Source organism: Electrona antarctica (assembly GCF_951216825.1).
Source record: "Electrona antarctica genome assembly, contig: scaffold_73, whole genome shotgun sequence".
NCBI lineage: Eukaryota > Metazoa > Chordata > Actinopteri > Myctophiformes > Myctophidae > Electrona > Electrona antarctica.
The window spans coordinates 87,501-101,841 of record NW_027638626.1 but is presented as its reverse complement, the minus strand read 5'-3'; the positions used below and the strand labels follow the sequence as shown (position 1 = coordinate 101,841).

Here is a 14,341-nt window from a genome sequence, read left to right as displayed (position 1 = left end):
CCCTAACCTGCTGCTGTGGGCTGTATGGTATATTCATTAATCTCATAATGGCCGGGCATCATATATGCGCTGGTTTGTCTTCATCTTTATATTGCCTATGGCTATTTCTTTAAATGTCACGTGACATAAAAAGTTTACAATTATGCAGATAGAGCTGGCAAGCTATGTTCTTGCCCTTTTCTTTTGATATTTTATGGTTACCTTTTTTTGTATGTTTTTTCGTTTTGTCTGTCTTATCTATGTATGTTGTTGTGTATAGTATGTAATGTCATGTGTTGCTCTCACTTCACCGCTTTCATCGTTTATCAGACCAAACCTGCATCTAAATGCCTGCTCTTTAATTTCATTAAAACATATTTAAAGTATTAATTCTGTTAAAGGTTTAAAAGTTGTTCATTTAAATATTAGAAGCCTTTTCCTTAAAATTGACCTGCTGAGACCTTGGGTTTCCCTTTATAAACCAAATGTCATTACCATTTCTGAAACTTGGTTAAACGGCAATATTGCTGATGAGCAGATTCAGATTAATGATTATATTTTGTTTAGATCAGACAGGAGCGACAGAAGGGGTGGTGGTGCTACCTACGTTTCTACTAGTTTAAAGCCATTATTAATAACTGCACAAGTTATTAAAGTTCTGAAGACTTTGAATGCCTTTTTGTTCAATTACATTTTCATTTGAATAAGAAATTGACTATTGGGAATTTCTATAGGGCTCCAGCAGCACCTGCTGACTCTGCTCGTTCCATATTGTCTACAATTAACTTGTTAAATCGTCCATTGGAGCTAAATATTCTTGGAGATTTAGGGTTAGGGTTAGGGTTAGGTAACTGGAATAGCCCCTCCTCATCAAACGAAAGAAAATTATTTGAGAGCATTCATTTAACTCAACTTATAACTGAACCAACCAGAGTTACTGACACAACTTCAACTTTGTTGGATTTAATATTTGTCTCGCACCCAAACAGGATAATTAAATCCGGGGTTCTCTCTGATTGCTTTAGCGATCATTGTGTAATTTATTGTGTTTGGAAAATTAAATTACCTCGTCTTCCTCCCAAGTTCATAAATATTAGACAATCTAAACAGATAAATATTGAGAATTTTATTCAAGACGTTGTCGCAATTGACTGGGACAGGTTTCAATTAATTCCTTTTGTTGATGAGGCTTGGAGTTATTTTCTTGAACAGTTTACAAAAGTCATCGATAAACATGCTCCTTGGAAATCTGTTAGAGTCAAGGGTAGTTATTTACCTTGGATCAACTCTGATTTAATTAATCTTTATAGACGACGAGATAATGCATGGGCAAAATATAGAGCCAGTAAAGAACAAGCAGACTGGGATACATACAAACAGCTGCGTCATTTTTGTAAGACTCAAACTAGAAACGCTGAGGCCAATTATTACAGAAATAGTCTCTGTCAGGATTTTAAAAATCCAAAGCATTTTTGGAAAAGATTGAATAACATTCTCAGCCCCCCTAAAAGCTCAGTTGAGCAAATTCAATCTAATAATGAAGTGTTAATCAACATTTCTCTTCTGTTAGTAACAATTATTCTTCTTCTTCATCTTATCTTAAAACGTATGTCAGTAACCCGACTCTTCCTGGCTCTTTCTCTTTTAGAAAAATCTTGCCCTCTGACATTATTAAGGTTATTTCTGATTTAAAGGTTAACTGTGCCCCTGGGCCTGATGGTGTAGAGGCTACATTTATTAAAATGGCTGCCGAAGTCCTTATTTTTCCGCTTGCAGATCTATTCAACTCAATATCTACATGTAAATTTCCATCTAGCTGGAAATGTGCAAAAGTCACACCACTTCATAAAGGTGGGATCCACTTGAAGTAAACAACTATAGACCAATATCTATTATCTGTACAGCTGCAAAGATTTTTGAAAAGTTCATTTTTAATCAATTATCACAATACGTCAACAATTTCAATATAGTATCTCCATCTCAATCTGGTTTTCGTCCCCATTTTTCTACAACCACTGCTCTTGTCAAATTTACCAATGATATATACGCTTCATTAGGCAAAGGTCACTTGGTTGGTGCCATTTTTATTGATTTAAGTAAAGCTTTTGATTTAGTGGACCATTACCTTCTGTTGGATAATCTTTATGTTATTGGTGTGTCTCAGCCTGCATTATTTTGGTTTAATTATTTTTTGCATAATCGTCGTCAATCTGTTTCTTTCCATCAGGCCCAATCAGAATTTTTAGTTGTTGAGAAAGGGGTTCCACAAGGATCTATTTTAGGTCTTAGGTTTTTCAATCTTTATTAATGATTTATCAAAAATTATGTCTAACTGCTCTATGCATTTATATGTTGACGATACCGTAATTTATACATCAGCTCCAGATATATCCAAAATACGAAGATCGTTACAATCAGAATTTTGTTTGGTTCAGGAATGGCTTTCAAACAACAACTTAGTTCTAAACAAACAGAAGTCTTGTAGTATGCTTTTTGGCACTAGATACCATCTTAACCGTGCTCCGTCTGACTTGGCCATTCACTTTGCTGATGGGTCCTTTCTTAACTCTGTTGTGACGTTTAAATACCTGGGTCTTTGGTTGGATTCTGAGCTCTCCTTTGGACCTCATATTGAGTTTATTAAAACTAGGATTAATATTAGTCTCAAGATAATGTACAGGTCTATACATTTCTTTACTTTTACAATAAGAAAACGCATTGTTCAACAACTCTTATTTCCTGTTATTGATTATGGTGATATCATTTATCAGAATACTACTGAAGCTCATCTCCATTCATTGAATGTTGTGTACAATAGTATCTGTAGATTTGTCTTAAGGTGTCCCTACCAGACACACCACTGTGTCATGTATGATACCTTAAATTGGCTAACTCCGCAAACGAGGAGGCAATTCCACTGGCTGCTTTTCATTTTTAAGTGCTTCTTTTTACTTTAATTACCCATCATATTTAAAACAGTTATTAGTTACATATATAACTCTAGATACCCTCTTAGACATACTCAACAACTTTACTTTTCTGTACCCACAACATCTAATGAAATTGGGAGACGTGCTTTTCAGTTTAAAGCTTCATCTGATTGGAACAACTTGTCTGTTTCTTTGAGATCAATTACATCATTTAACATTTTCAAGGCCTCTTTGCTTGTAGAACTGAAGCCCATTTGTACTTGTTTTTGATTTTTGGAGAGAGGCGTGTTCTTAATGCTTGATTAGTCTTTTATTTTTTTATTATTTCATTATTAATATCACTATTATTATTTTGTTAGGTGTTTCAGTGCAGTTGTTTCTGGTCTTGATGTAGTGTTTGAGTGGTTTGGAGAGCATCTATGTTTTGTTGATGTAAGTGTATTTGTCTGTGTCGACATGTTTAATGTATTGTTTTGTCTACCTGTATGTACTGTATTCATTGTGTTGTGCCCGAGGACCCCCTCTAAAACGAGTTGATACAACTCAAGGGGCTATCCTCTAAAGAAATACAATTTAAATATATAAATATCGTGAAAATGTGGCACAAATCTTTGAATATATATACTTTCAGAGCAAATGTTTTTAACTCAAATCTTTGCTTCTGGGGAGGTCCCTGAAACAACATATTTTCAGATGGGGGTCGGCGGCCAATTACATATATTTTTGGGGGTCCTTGACATGAAAATGTTTGAGAACCACTGACATAGAAACACAGGTTTTTCAGAAGACATTTGTAGAATCGTCCTCAGGTCAAAACGGGTTAAAAAAGTATTGTACCCTGCCCTTTGTTTCTTCTTTCTAATGATTTGGTCATGAGTCGTCACTGCCCTTTGTTTCTTCTTTCTAATGATTTGGTCATGAGTCGTCACTGCCCTTTGTTTCTTCTTTCTAATGATTTGGTCATGAGTCGTCACTGCCCTTTGTTTCTTCTTTCTAATGATTTGGTCATGAGTCGTCACTGCCCTTTGTTTCTTCTTTCTAATGATTTGGTCATGAGTCGTCACTGCCCTTTGTTTCTTCTTTCTAATGATTTGGTCATGAGTCGTCACTGCCCTTTGTTTCTTCTTTCTAATGATTTGGTCATGAGTCGTCACTGCCCTTTGTTTCTTCTTTCTAATGATTTGGTCATGAGTCGTCACTGCCCTTTGTTTCTTCTTTCTAATGATTTGGTCATGAGTCGTCACTGCCCTTTGTTTCTTCTTTCTAATGATTTGGTCATGAGTCGTCACTGCCCTTTGTTTCTTCTTTCTAATGATTTGGTCATGAGTCGTCATGAGTCGTCATGAGTCGTCATGAGTCGTCAGTCTCTGTCTGAGGCTTACAGGTCTTTAACCCATTTAGGCATTTAAAAGGTTTTCTGAAATACCTCATGTTTCTGTATCAGTGGAGCTCAATATTTACCCTAACCTAACCCTAACCCTAACCCTAACCCTAATACCTCATGTTTCTGTATCAGTGGAGCTCAATATTTACCCTAACCTAACCCTAACCTAACCCTAACCCTAACCCTAACCCTAATACCTCATGTTTCTGTATCAGTGGAGCTCAATATTTACCCTAACCTAACCCTAACCTAACCCTAACCCTAACCCTAACCCTAATACCTCATGTTTCTGTATCAGTGGAGCTCAATATTACCTCATGTTTCTGTATCAGTGGAGCTCAATAATACCTCATGTTTCTGTATCAGTGGAGCTCAATATTACCTCATGTTTCTGTATCAGTGGAGCTCAATATCTAACCCTAACCCTAACCCTAAATACCTCATGTTTCTGTATCAGTGGAGCTGAAATACCTCATGTTTCTGTATCAGTGGAGCTCAATATTTCATGTCAAGGACTCGGGTTATAAAGTTATATGTAATTGGCCACGCACTTACCCCCCATCTGAAAAGTTGTTCAGGGACCCTTCAGAATCAAAGATTTGAGTTAAAAACGTTCGCTCTGAAAGAAAGATTTGTGACGCATATTCACAATTTTCCAAAATATCAGACCTACAAGCTTGTAGCGCGGTACCGAGTGCTACAAGCGTGAGCTTGTAGATCTGCTATTTTTCAATAGCTAAAGCATAACATAATGCTTGAAACACCAAAAGGGTTCCCGCCCTGAATGGGTTAAATAAATACTTTCTGAAACGTCTGTGGGAAAATGAATGAGAAATGCTCTTCCGGTCCCATCACAGGGGGCGGGGCTGTGGCACTCTATTCAGGTTGTTATTATATTATTCATGTTCAGGTTATTGTATTATTCATGTTCAGGTTATTATTTTATTATACATGTTCAGGTTATTATATTATTATTCATGTTCAGGTTATTATTGTATTATTCATGTCCAGGTTATTATGTTATTATTCATGTTCAGGTTATTATATTATTATTCATGTTTAGGTTATTATATTATTATTCATGTTCAGGTTATTGTATTATTCATGTTCAGGTTATTATTTTATTATACATGTTCAGGTTATTATGTTATTATTCATGTTCAGGTTATTGTACTATTATTCATGTTCAGGTTATTATATTATTATTCATGTTTAGGTTATTATATTATTATTCATGTTCAGGTTATTATATTATTATTCATGTTCAGGTTATTGTACTATTATTCATGTTCAGGTTATTATATTATTATTCATGTTCAGGTTATTGTACTATTATTCATGTTCAGGTTATTGTACTATTATTCATGTTCAGGGCTGATGAAGCGTCCTCTGGTGTCATGGAGACCAACGTGGTTCTGCGCTACAACGGTGAGATCACATGACTTTAATAATAAGAATAATAAATAGAAATGCACTCTGTCGAGCTGCCAACTTGCTTCTTACACACAAAAGGCCATCTAAGGCCATCTAAGGCCATTTATGGCCTACTTGTGGCCATCTAAGGCCATCTAAGGCCATTTATGGCCTACTTGTGGCAAGGCCATCTAAAGGCCATCTAAGGCCATTTATGGCCTACTTGTGGCCATCTAAGGCCATCTAAGGCCATTTATGGCCTACTTGTGGCCATCTAAGGCCATCTAAGGCCATTTATGGCCTACTTGTGGCAAGGCCATCTAAAGGCCATCTAAGGCCATTTATGGCCTACTTGTGGCCATCTAAGGCCATCTAAGGCCATTTATGGCCTACTTGTGGCCATCTAAGGCCATTTATGGCCTACTTGTGGCCATCTAAGGCCATCTAAGGCCATGTATGGCCTACTTGTGCGCAAGTATTGCTACTTGAAAAGTACGTAGGCCTATCACCAAGCATACCTTAGTTACGTCATCAATAATGGTGGTCCCTTATTGGCTGGTGGACAACACTGACCTACATACATACCCATTGGCTGGTGGACAACACCGACATACATACATACATACCCATTGGCTGGTGGACAACACCGACATACATACATACATACCCATTGGCTGGTGGACAACACCGACATACATACATACATACATACATACATACATACATACATACATACATACATACATACATACATACATACGTGGACGCCTCTGCCTTGCATAGTCCCCAGTGAATAGGCAGGTTGCCCTTCACAACAACAAAGCAAAAACAAAAAAGCCCCCCTTTTAAATACATACATACATACAGACATACATACTTATAAGGTATGCCATCTGGTGGCTAATGAACCAAACACACATTCTCAGAAGTTGAAGCAGTTTTAGAGGACCCACTTTTAGGCCAGTGCAACAGAGCATGCTTTTGCCTTTTTAAAACCTTACCCATTTTAACCAAATACATACATACATACATACATACATACATACATACATACATACATACCCATTGGCTGGTGGACAACACCGACATACATACATACATACATACATACATACATACATACATACATACATACATACATACATACATACATACATACATACATACATACATACATACATACGTGGACGCCTCTGCCTTGCATAGTCCCCAGTGAATAGGCAGGTTGCCCTTCACAACAACAAAGCAAAAACAAAAAAGCCCCCCTTTTAAATACATACATACATACAGACATACATACTTATAAGGTATGCCATCTGGTGGCTAATGAACCAAACACACATTCTCAGAAGTTGAAGCAGTTTTAGAGGACCCACTTTTAGGCCAGTGCAACAGAGCATGCTTTTGCCTTTTTAAAACCTTACCCATTTTAACCAAATACATACATACATACATACATACATACATACATACCCATTGGCTGGTGGACAACACCGACATACATACATACATACATACATACATACATACATACATACCCATTGGCTGGTGGACAACACCGACATACATACATACATACATACATACATACATACATACATACATACATACATACATACATACATACATACATACATACATACATACATACATACATACCCATTGGCTGGTGGACAACACCGACATACATACATACATACATACATACATACATACATACATACATACATACATACATACATACATACATACATACATACATACCCATTGGCTGGTGGACAACACCGACATACATACATACATACATACATACATACATACCCATTGGCTGGTGGACAACACCGACATACATACATACATACATACATACATACATACATACATACATACATACATACCCATTGGCTGGTGGACAACACCGACATACATACATACATACATACATACATACATACATACATACATACATACATACATACATACATACATACCCATTGGCTGGTGGACAACACCGACATACATACATACATACATACATACATACATACATACATACATACATACATACATACATACATACATACATACATACATACATACCCATTGGCTGGTGGACAACACCGACATACACACCCAGCCAGGGGCGCAGATAGCATTTTATAACTGGGGGGGGACATATTTGGGTGCTATCTGCGCGCGGAAAATCTCATGAGGAGGGGGGATATCCCCCCCACTTTTACGCATAATTACTCAGATTTTCCGCGTTTTTTAGCGGATTTCACGGCAAAACACTGCCAACACAGCAAAACACATGCAGCCACGGTACATGGAGGGGATAATCCCCCCTCCTCATGAAACATATTTAAAGTATTAATTCTGTTAAAGGTTTAAAAGTTGTTCATTTAAATATTAGAAGCCTTTTCCTTAAAATTGACCTGCTGAGACCTTGGGTTTCCCTTTATAAACCAAATGTCATTACCATTTCTGAAACTTGGTTAAACGGCAATATTGCTGATGAGCAGATTCAGATTAATGATTATATTTTGTTTAGATCAGACAGGAGCGACAGAAGGGGTGGTGGTGCTACCTACGTTTCTACTAGTTTAAAGCCATTATTAATAACTGCACAAGTTATTAAAGTTCTGAAGATTTTGAATGCCTTTTTGTTCAATTACATTTTCATTTGAATAAGAAATTGACTATTGGGAATTTCTATAGGGCTCCAGCAGCACCTGCTGACTCTGCTCGTTCCATATTGTCTACAATTAACTTGTTAAATCGTCCATTGGAGCTAAATATTCTTGGAGATTTAGGGTTAGGGTTAGGGTTAGGTAACTGGAATAGCCCCTCCTCATCAAACGAAAGAAAATTATTTGAGAGCATTCATTTAACTCAACTTATAACTGAACCAACCAGAGTTACTGACACAACTTCAACTTTGTTGGATTTAATATTTGTCTCGCACCCAAACAGGATAATTAAATCCGGGGTTCTCTCTGATTGCTTTAGCGATCATTGTGTAATTTATTGTGTTTGGAAAATTAAATTACCTCGTCTTCCTCCCAAGTTCATAAATATTAGACAATCTAAACAGATAAATATTGAGAATTTTATTCAAGACGTTGTCGCAATTGACTGGGACAGGTTTCAATTAATTCCTTTTGTTGATGAGGCTTGGAGTTATTTTCTTGAACAGTTTACAAAAGTCATCGATAAACATGCTCCTTGGAAATCTGTTAGAGTCAAGGGTAGTTATTTACCTTGGATCAACTCTGATTTAATTAATCTTTATAGACGACGAGATAATGCATGGGCAAAATATAGAGCCAGTAAAGAACAAGCAGACTGGGATACATACAAACAGCTGCGTCATTTTTGTAAGACTCAAACTAGAAACGCTGAGGCCAATTATTACAGAAATAGTCTCTGTCAGGATTTTAAAAATCCAAAGCATTTTTGGAAAAGATTGAATAACATTCTCAGCCCCCCTAAAAGCTCAGTTGAGCAAATTCAATCTAATAATGAAGTGTTAATCAACATTTCTCTTCTGTTAGTAACAATTATTCTTCTTCTTCATCTTATCTTAAAACGTATGTCAGTAACCCGACTCTTCCTGGCTCTTTCTCTTTTAGAAAAATCTTGCCCTCTGACATTATTAAGGTTATTTCTGATTTAAAGGTTAACTGTGCCCCTGGGCCTGATGGTGTAGAGGCTACATTTATTAAAATGGCTGCCGAAGTCCTTATTTTTCCGCTTGCAGATCTATTCAACTCAATATCTACATGTAAATTTCCATCTAGCTGGAAATGTGCAAAAGTCACACCACTTCATAAAGGTGGGATCCACTTGAAGTAAACAACTATAGACCAATATCTATTATCTGTACAGCTGCAAAGATTTTTGAAAAGTTCATTTTTAATCAATTATCACAATACGTCAACAATTTCAATATAGTATCTCCATCTCAATCTGGTTTTCGTCCCCATTTTTCTACAACCACTGCTCTTGTCAAATTTACCAATGATATATACGCTTCATTAGGCAAAGGTCACTTGGTTGGTGCCATTTTTATTGATTTAAGTAAAGCTTTTGATTTAGTGGACCATTACCTTCTGTTGGATAATCTTTATGTTATTGGTGTGTCTCAGCCTGCATTATTTTGGTTTAATTATTTTTTGCATAATCGTCGTCAATCTGTTTCTTTCCATCAGGCCCAATCAGAATTTTTAGTTGTTGAGAAAGGGGTTCCACAAGGATCTATTTTAGGTCTTAGGTTTTTCAATCTTTATTAATGATTTATCAAAAATTATGTCTAACTGCTCTATGCATTTATATGTTGACGATACCGTAATTTATACATCAGCTCCAGATATATCCAAAATACGAAGATCGTTACAATCAGAATTTTGTTTGGTTCAGGAATGGCTTTCAAACAACAACTTAGTTCTAAACAAACAGAAGTCTTGTAGTATGCTTTTTGGCACTAGATACCATCTTAACCGTGCTCCGTCTGACTTGGCCATTCACTTTGCTGATGGGTCCTTTCTTAACTCTGTTGTGACGTTTAAATACCTGGGTCTTTGGTTGGATTCTGAGCTCTCCTTTGGACCTCATATTGAGTTTATTAAAACTAGGATTAATATTAGTCTCAAGATAATGTACAGGTCTATACATTTCTTTACTTTTACAATAAGAAAACGCATTGTTCAACAACTCTTATTTCCTGTTATTGATTATGGTGATATCATTTATCAGAATACTACTGAAGCTCATCTCCATTCATTGAATGTTGTGTACAATAGTATCTGTAGATTTGTCTTAAGGTGTCCCTACCAGACACACCACTGTGTCATGTATGATACCTTAAATTGGCTAACTCCGCAAACGAGGAGGCAATTCCACTGGCTGCTTTTCATTTTTAAGTGCTTCTTTTTACTTTAATTACCCATCATATTTAAAACAGTTATTAGTTACATATATAACTCTAGATACCCTCTTAGACATACTCAACAACTTTACTTTTCTGTACCCACAACATCTAATGAAATTGGGAGACGTGCTTTTCAGTTTAAAGCTTCATCTGATTGGAACAACTTGTCTGTTTCTTTGAGATCAATTACATCATTTAACATTTTCAAGGCCTCTTTGCTTGTAGACCTGAAGCCCATTTGTACTTGTTTTTGATTTTTGGAGAGGCGTGTTCTTAATGCTTGATTAGTCTTTTATTTTTTTATTATTTCATTATTAATATCACTATTATTATTTTGTTAGGTGTTTCAGTGCAGTTGTTTCTGGTCTTGATGTAGTGTTTGAGTGGTTTGGAGAGCATCTATGTTTTGTTGATGTAAGTGTATTTGTCTGTGTCGACATGTTTAATGTATTGTTTTGTCTACCTGTATGTACTGTATTCATTGTGTTGTGCCCGAGGACCCCCTCTAAAACGAGTTGATACAACTCAAGGGGCTATCCTCTAAAGAAATACAATTTAAATATATAAATATCGTGAAAATGTGGCACAAATCTTTGAATATATATACTTTCAGAGCAAATGTTTTTAACTCAAATCTTTGCTTCTGGGGAGGTCCCTGAAACAACATATTTTCAGATGGGGGTCGGCGGCCAATTACATATATTTTTGGGGGTCCTTGACATGAAAATGTTTGAGAACCACTGACATAGAAACACAGGTTTTTCAGAAGACATTTGTAGAATCGTCCTCAGGTCAAAACGGGTTAAAAAAGTATTGTACCCTGCCCTTTGTTTCTTCTTTCTAATGATTTGGTCATGAGTCGTCACTGCCCTTTGTTTCTTCTTTCTAATGATTTGGTCATGAGTCGTCACTGCCCTTTGTTTCTTCTTTCTAATGATTTGGTCATGAGTCGTCACTGCCCTTTGTTTCTTCTTTCTAATGATTTGGTCATGAGTCGTCACTGCCCTTTGTTTCTTCTTTCTAATGATTTGGTCATGAGTCGTCACTGCCCTTTGTTTCTTCTTTCTAATGATTTGGTCATGAGTCGTCACTGCCCTTTGTTTCTTCTTTCTAATGATTTGGTCATGAGTCGTCACTGCCCTTTGTTTCTTCTTTCTAATGATTTGGTCATGAGTCGTCACTGCCCTTTGTTTCTTCTTTCTAATGATTTGGTCATGAGTCGTCACTGCCCTTTGTTTCTTCTTTCTAATGATTTGGTCATGAGTCGTCACTGCCCTTTGTTTCTTCTTTCTAATGATTTGGTCATGAGTCGTCACTGCCCTTTGTTTCTTCTTTCTAATGATTTGGTCATGAGTCGTCATGAGTCGTCAGTCTCTGTCTGAGGCTTACAGGTCTTTAACCCATTTAGGCATTTAAAAGGTTTTCTGAAATACCTCATGTTTCTGTATCAGTGGAGCTCAATATTTACCCTAACCTAACCCTAACCCTAACCCTAACCCTAATACCTCATGTTTCTGTATCAGTGGAGCTCAATATTTACCCTAACCTAACCCTAACCTAACCCTAACCCTAACCCTAATACCTCATGTTTCTGTATCAGTGGAGCTCAATATTACCTCATGTTTCTGTATCAGTGGAGCTCAATAATACCTCATGTTTCTGTATCAGTGGAGCTCAATATTACCTCATGTTTCTGTATCAGTGGAGCTCAATATCTAACCCTAACCCTAACCCTAAATACCTCATGTTTCTGTATCAGTGGAGCTGAAATACCTCATGTTTCTGTATCAGTGGAGCTCAATATTTCATGTCAAGGACTCGGGTTATAAAGTTATATGTAATTGGCCACGCACTTACCCCCCATCTGAAAAGTTGTTCAGGGACCCTTCAGAATCAAAGATTTGAGTTAAAAACGTTCGCTCTGAAAGAAAGATTTGTGACGCATATTCACAATTTTCCAAAATATCAGACCTACAAGCTTGTAGCGCGGTACCGAGTGCTACAAGCGTGAGCTTGTAGATCTGCTATTTTTCAATAGCTAAAGCATAACATAATGCTTGAAACACCAAAAGGGTTCCCGCCCTGAATGGGTTAAATAAATACTTTCTGAAACGTCTGTGGGAAAATGAATGAGAAATGCTCTTCCGGTCCCATCACAGGGGGCGGGGCTGTGGCACTCTATTCAGGTTGTTATTATATTATTCATGTTCAGGTTATTGTATTATTCATGTTCAGGTTATTATTTTATTATACATGTTCAGGTTATTATATTATTATTCATGTTCAGGTTATTATTGTATTATTCATGTCCAGGTTATTATGTTATTATTCATGTTCAGGTTATTATATTATTATTCATGTTTAGGTTATTATATTATTATTCATGTTCAGGTTATTGTATTATTCATGTTCAGGTTATTATTTTATTATACATGTTCAGGTTATTATGTTATTATTCATGTTCAGGTTATTGTACTATTATTCATGTTCAGGTTATTATATTATTATTCATGTTTAGGTTATTATATTATTATTCATGTTCAGGTTATTATATTATTATTCATGTTCAGGTTATTGTACTATTATTCATGTTCAGGGCTGATGAAGCGTCCTCTGGTGTCATGGAGACCAACGTGGTTCTGCGCTACAACGGTGAGATCACATGACTTTAATAATAAGAATAATAAATAGAAATGCACTCTGTCGAGCTGCCAACTTGCTTCTTACACACAAAAGGCCATCTAAGGCCATCTAAGGCCATTTATGGCCTACTTGTGGCAAGGCCATCTAAAGGCCATCTAAGGCCATTTATGGCCTACTTGTGGCCATCTAAGGCCATCTAAGGCCATTTATGGCCTACTTGTGGCCATCTAAGGCCATCTAAGGCCATTTATGGCCTACTTGTGGCCATCTAAGGCCATCTAAGGCCATTTATGGCCTACTTGTGGCAAGGCCATCTAAAGGCCATCTAAGGCCATTTATGGCCTACTTGTGGCCATCTAAGGCCATCTAAGGCCATTTATGGCCTACTTGTGGCCATCTAAGGCCATCTAAGGCCATTTATGGCCTACTTGTGGCAAGGCCATCTAAAGGCCATCTAAGGCCATTTATGGCCTACTTGTGGCCATCTAAGGCCATCTAAGGCCATTTATGGCCTACTTGTGGCCATCTAAGGCCATTTATGGCCTACTTGTGGCCATCTAAGGCCATCTAAGGCCATGTATGGCCTACTTGTGCGCAAGTATTGCTACTTGAAAAGTACGTAGGCCTATCACCAAGCATACCTTAGTTACGTCATCAATAATGGTGGTCCCTTATTGGCTGGTGGACAACACTGACCTACATACATACCCATTGGCTGGTGGACAACACCGACATACATACATACATACCCATTGGCTGGTGGACAACACCGACATACATACATACATACCCATTGGCTGGTGGACAACACCGACATACATACATACATACATACATACATACATACATACATACATACATACATACATACATACATACATACATACATACATACGTGGACGCCTCTGCCTTGCATAGTCCCCAGTGAATAGGCAGGTTGCCCTTCACAACAACAAAGCAAAAACAAAAAAGCCCCCCTTTTAAATACATACATACATACAGACATACATACTTATAAGGTATGCCATCTGGTGGCTAATGAACCAAACACACATTCTCAGA

The 14,341-nt window shown here is 37.0% G+C and overlaps 1 protein-coding gene across 1 annotated transcript in view; it reads left to right on the top strand.

Moving 5' to 3' along the window:
- Positions 1–14,341, top strand: part of LOC306917883 (neuronal acetylcholine receptor subunit alpha-9-II-like) — a 44,704-nt gene that overhangs the window by 8,488 nt on the left and 21,875 nt on the right. The window contains exon 4 of the mRNA XM_079530774.1: positions 13,233–13,288. Coding sequence (XP_079386900.1) covers positions 13,233–13,288 — 56 coding nt within the window. The remainder of the gene's footprint in view (positions 1–13,232; positions 13,289–14,341) is intronic.